Below are 5,174 nucleotides of genomic sequence, written 5' to 3' on the forward strand. Positions count from 1 at the left end.
AACGTTGGTAGTATCTCTCTCTTTTGGTGGAAATAGTTTAATAGATGTTTTTTTGGGAGGATGGACCAAACATTATAAACTTAATATTTTAATAGCGACACATTAATTTTTAAAACAAATCTTGAGTCTTTGAAAACAAAAGTACCTGTCTCTCTCTTCAGATGAAGACACATGTAAAGACTAGCCTGACTAAATCATGCTCCTAGCGGCCGGGCTGACAGTTAGCGCAGCCAGAGAGAGATTGTGAAAACACAGGCTACATGGAAGACTATAGGTCAGTTTACATGGGGAAAAATCATTTGTCCTACGACGATCAACGTGCGTCCAAGATGTGTTACACAAAAATCGCCGCGTGTCGGTGGCGGGCCTGTTTACACGCTCAATCTGTCCTACGCGCCGCGCGTTGATGGTCGTAGGACAAATGCTTTTTCCCCGTGTAAATTGGCCCTCACAGAACGTAAGCGCGGACTGTGTTCCTCGGACATCTCACTCAGTCGTCCCCGGGAATAGCTGTCTGCACGTCGGCGACCTCACACGGACTGTTGAAAGTGCCGCACTGGTAGTTACCGAGGATGGCAGGCGTCAGGCAGATGAAACAGAACTTCTCCTCACAGATGCACGTCTGGATACAGGGAGGCAGATCAGAAATATAGACTCTATTGTGACACCAAACGAATTCAGAATTTCCACATACGTTACACTGCTGTAGGCGTTCAACATGGAAAAGTTCTGCTCAATTTACTTATCTTTAGAACATCGCAAAGTCAAAAGATATACCATATACAAGAAATACCGTTAAATTTTAAAGTCGAGAAGTGGCATCACAGTACAGTACCGATACCATGTGCCATCTGCCTATACTCGAGTAGTGTTGAACCGACAGTACCCTTTATGACTCTAAACCTGTAGTGATAGATCAGACAACATTAGAACCTGTAGTTAGATAACGTTACAAGTTACAACCATCTTTGAAAGGTAAGAGTATATTACCATATGTTTGCAGGCCCTGTCATGTTCGATGAGCATACCACATGTCAGACAGGCCCTGATGGCAGGACAGCCCGGTACGCCCACGATGGTCTTCCTGCTGCAGGTACGGAGGATCTCCAGTCGTCTGTCCTCACCCCTGCAGTCATGGTTGCCGCAGTAGCTGTTACCCGGCGTGTCCCAACTGTGCAGACAGTACCAGCAGAAGTGGTACTCCTGTCCGTCCCGTACCGTACACAGCGGACACACCACCCGCCTGCAAACATTTTTCTTTATTTATTTCAACGTTATATTTACGGATTTGTAAAGGAAGCGTAAAGATATGAAATATGTTTACGTCGTATTTAAGCTCACTCAAAGGTGGCCTTTCAGCAGCCTTTACGAAGTCGTTAAGTGTACTGAAATATTTTCTTACCTTATTACCTTATTTACTTCTTTACATACTGTACAGAGTTTGCTTAAATGTCTGTTTTCGTGCTGTGAACAATACAATACATAGTGGTGACGCACTCAAGCAATATGCGATGTTGAGTGTAAATGGGGAAGAGAATTAAAAAATTAGGAATGCTTTCCCTTCGCTTCGGAACCCGCAGCTGCAAGAAGGACTTGTAACTAGTTTACGGATAAACAGACTATGGTTTAAGCTGCAGGTTCCGATCCGAAAGCGCGTTAATGCTTAGGTCACATTTCCAAACCGGGGCCCGGCCGGGCTGTTTGTATGAACAAAAAATTAACAATCCATATCAAGAGTATATAGATATAGTTCCCATGATTATCATCAAAAACGTTTCTGTGTTTTGTTGACTTTTATATCGTACTTTTCGTTCCCGAAAGCTGCCCGGCCGGGCCCCGGTTTGGAAATGTGACCTCAGCATAACAGGGCACAGGCGTACCTGCAAACATTACTCATCCGCTCGCAGTAGGACTTACACCGGGGGCACTCCTGGATGCCCCTCCCCCTGCGGAGGTAGTTTTGGGAGATCATGGTCTCGAACCGCTTCTGATCGTCCTGAGAGAGATCGGCGAGGCGACGGACGTCGATGTAGGACCACTCCTCACCACAGTGGTCTCCGGTTCTCTCGCTGATGTAGGGGCACTGGAAGATGTACTTCCCTGCACTGAAATTCAAATTTTATTCGGTAAGGCTCTACCCGAATTTCGTCCTTATTACATAAGCACATAACGCATTAAAAGCTAATTACACTCTTTCATTGTACACATGAAACATGACAAGCACACTATTGAAACATTTCGAAATCGATTACACAAATAAAATCTATACACAATATATACCACGTCAGATGTAGCTATACTATAACACTACTGGTGAATTGTCTTGTTATAGAATTGTCTTGTTATAGAGAACAGCGCAATGAAGGAACGAAATACTTAGTCTCTTAGTCCGGGCTTTGAAACACAAATGATAAACACTATACAGGCAGACAACAGTCTGTTCTGAAAAGTGATTATGCCTAAGAATTAAATCAAGGGCTCGGGCTTCACATGTACATGCACTGTCATAGTTTTTTATGGTTGCATCTGGTTGGTGGCAGTCCCACGCGTATTAATTTTCGTTTAAATAAAAAAAAACTTTTCGATTTTGCTGTAAATCGTACAAAGCAGCAATAATGAGCAAAAAATGAGCCGTGCATTGCAACAAAAATATGAGAAAACGATAGTAGAAACGATGTCTTAGAATGCCAAAGTCAGTTCCATATGAAATTTCGAAGGAATAAAATGTGATCGTAAACAAATGAAAATGAGACTATTTTTTTGCCATACCATACTCTTGTGCATTTGTTCAACTTTCATAACCACGTAGATGTCAAAACTTTTTTGCCAAACGTTTTTTTTCGCACGCTAGCATCATTTAAGGGGGTTTCCAGAGGGTGTCATCGATATAATCAAATCAGCATGGCCTAATGATGGTCATAGCTTACAAGTTTTTACCTCAGAAGGCTCTGGCAGTAGATGTAGAGAGTCTCTGGCGTGATGGCGTGTCCACAGGACATCCTGGCCCGGGGGGTGTTGGGGTCGTCCTCCCAGCTGATCATGTCAGGTTCTTCGGTGCTCTCCACGTCTTCGGGGAGCGTCTTCAAGGAAGATGGGGTGGTGTCATTGCTGCTTCCGCCCCGCAGCCTCAAGACGACAAACAGAGTGGACTTGTCTTGTATGTTGTAGTCGGACAGACGCTTCCCCCGGCCGTACTCTAGCTGCTTGGTGGTGTACAGGACTCGCTGGCTCTCCGGAGGTATGCCGTTACTCGCGCTGATTACGTTAATGAGACGGTCCACTGTGGCATTCTGTAAGGACAGACACCTGAATCTTGGCGGACAGGCATCATCATTATTACCTTCGCCAAGAAGGTTATGTTTTCAGTAGCGTTTGTCTGTGTGTGTGTGTGTGTGTGTGTGTGTGTGTGTGTGTGTGTGTGGTTTAGCAAGATAACTCGAGAAGCAGTGGATGGATTGGAATGAAACTTGGTAGGCAGGTAGGTCTTCATGAGACCTACTAGAAATGATTAGATTTTGGGCCCCCAGCTGGCGGCTTTCCTAGGTACTGCAGCTGAACTTCCGGTTTTGATATCTCATTTTCTGGACATGCTAGGGTCACGAATTTTGGTTGGTAGATAGCTCTTGGGATAGGGAAGAAGTGACACGAGTTTGGGTCCTCTAACGCCTTGTTCTGAAACTGCAGGAGTATTTGTTGAAAAAAATTTGAAGGACGATAACTCAAGAACCGGTTGACGTATTGTCGTGATTTTTGGTATGTAGGTAGTTGAGGTGATGCTTGACATAATCAGACGGCAATTATGCAAATCAGGAGCTAATTTGCATAATTAAACATTAGGTAAACATTATGCATTTGCCTTGCAAATGTTGCCTTTCTAGTTATCATTAGATGGCAAATATCAGTAAAACAAGTAGTTACAAGTGAATACAAATAGCTATAATGTATTCATTTTATGTAAGAGGACCAAAAAAAGGACCGATCCCGGAACTCCTGAAAAGGAGATTTTTTCAAAGTGGGACTTGGTCCAGGATGTCTTAGAAATATTCACGGTGATTTGGTAGCTAACAAGATCCCAACAAGATCAAGCGGGAAACTCTGTCATCCAGGTTTGAATGTTATGATGTAAATTTTCCTACATTCCTGCAGCTGTTTCTCATACTGTAAATACTAGTATTACGATTTTGCAGCTGGATCAAACATGGCCGATTGAGCTACCTTTGTCCAAACATAAAAGGGGACAAACAATTTTACGGTCTACAATCATTAACCTCAGAAACATGAAAGTTTAATATCAAACTTTGAAGTGAAGTTCACAAATACCCTGTTGAGCCTTATAATAGTTGTTTTTCCTCCGAGGCCCTTGACGAAAAGTTGCCACCTTTGGTTGCCACCGTCTCTGCCCGCCACACGGTCGCCTATGTCCGCCCCATGCCCACGGTCTCCTCCGTCACGGTCCCGTCCTTCCGACTCACCGCCCCTTCCGTCCGATTCACCGTCCCCTCCGTCCGACTCACCGCCCCTCCGTCCGACTCATCACCGCCCCGTCCGTCCGACTCATGGTACCCTCCGTCACGGTCCCCTCTGTCCGCCCCACGATCTCCTCCGTTGGACTCACCGTACCCGCCCGACTCACTGTCCTCTCTGTCCCCGTCCCCTCCATCAGACTCACGGTCCACTCCGCCACCGCCACCGTCAACTCCGTCCGACTCACCGTCCCCTCCGTCCGACTCACGACCCTCCCCGTCCCCTCCATCCGCTCCACGGTCCACTCCGTCCGACTCGCCGTCCGACTGACGATCTCCTCCGTCCACCCTACGGTTCCCTCCTTCCGCCTCGCCGTCCCCTACGTCCATATCTTCCTCCATGACAGAAATCAAGAGAAGGCAAATCCAGGAATACGTTCCCAGACCACCGGTTCAGTGTAGTGTCTGTGTGGTGGAAGGATCTAGCGCTGTCAAAATTAGATAAAATCTGCAGGTGTGTACAGGATCATACCAAGGGCATGGAGAAATAGGGGGTTACACCGAGGCATTGTTCGAAAAGCAAAGAACATAATAAATACATGTAGTAACATGTTCATATTATCATACTATTCAGTGAATGATGAAAGGATCTAGGAAATTTCGTTTTGGGTAACATTTGTTGGTGGAAGTTCCCGACCCACGGTCATCAAA

At 45.5% G+C, this 5,174-nt stretch overlaps 2 protein-coding genes across 2 annotated transcripts; one reads left to right on the forward strand and one right to left on the reverse strand.

Moving 5' to 3' along the window:
• Positions 1–353: 353 nt before the first annotated feature.
• Positions 354–3,144, reverse strand: LOC109464708. Its single transcript, XM_019761769.1, has 4 exons — positions 2,938–3,144; positions 1,881–2,105; positions 991–1,243; positions 354–622 (listed from the first exon to the last, which is right to left on the reverse strand). Exons 1-4 carry the CDS (start codon positions 3,039–3,041, stop codon positions 491–493), a joined length of 714 nt encoding a protein of 237 aa, XP_019617328.1. The 5' UTR covers positions 3,042–3,144; the 3' UTR covers positions 354–490.
• Positions 3,145–4,327: 1,183 nt separating this feature from the next.
• LOC109464706 (proline-rich receptor-like protein kinase PERK12) lies at positions 4,328–4,948 on the forward strand. Its single transcript, XM_019761767.1, has one exon. The coding sequence runs from the start codon at positions 4,429–4,431 to the stop codon at positions 4,792–4,794; it is 366 nt and encodes a 121-aa protein (XP_019617326.1). The 5' UTR covers positions 4,328–4,428; the 3' UTR covers positions 4,795–4,948.
• Positions 4,949–5,174: the final 226 nt, after the last annotated feature.

The sequence above is a fragment of the Branchiostoma belcheri genome, unplaced genomic scaffold (genome assembly GCF_001625305.1).
Source record: "Branchiostoma belcheri isolate BF01 breed outbred unplaced genomic scaffold, Haploidv18h27 scaffold14, whole genome shotgun sequence".
Lineage (NCBI taxonomy): Eukaryota > Metazoa > Chordata > Leptocardii > Amphioxiformes > Branchiostomatidae > Branchiostoma > Branchiostoma belcheri.

What these genes read in the sequence shown, in the direction of transcription:
- LOC109464708 (XM_019761769.1), bottom strand. Translation starts at nt 3,041, where the DNA reads ATGATCAGCTGGGAGGACGACCCCAACACCCCCCGGGCCAGGATGTCC. An exon ending in TACTGCCAGAGCCTTCTGAG is followed by an intron (nt 2,106 to 2,937) that starts GTAAAAACTTGT and finishes TTTGAATTTCAG; the next exon opens with TGCAGGGAAGTACATCTTCC. An exon ending in CGGATGAGTAATGTTTGCAG is followed by an intron (nt 1,244 to 1,880) that starts GTACGCCTGTGC and finishes AAATGTTTGCAG; the next exon opens with GCGGGTGGTGTGTCCGCTGT.
- LOC109464706 (XM_019761767.1), top strand. Translation starts at nt 4,429, where the DNA reads ATGCCCACGGTCTCCTCCGTCACGGTCCCGTCCTTCCGACTCACCGCC.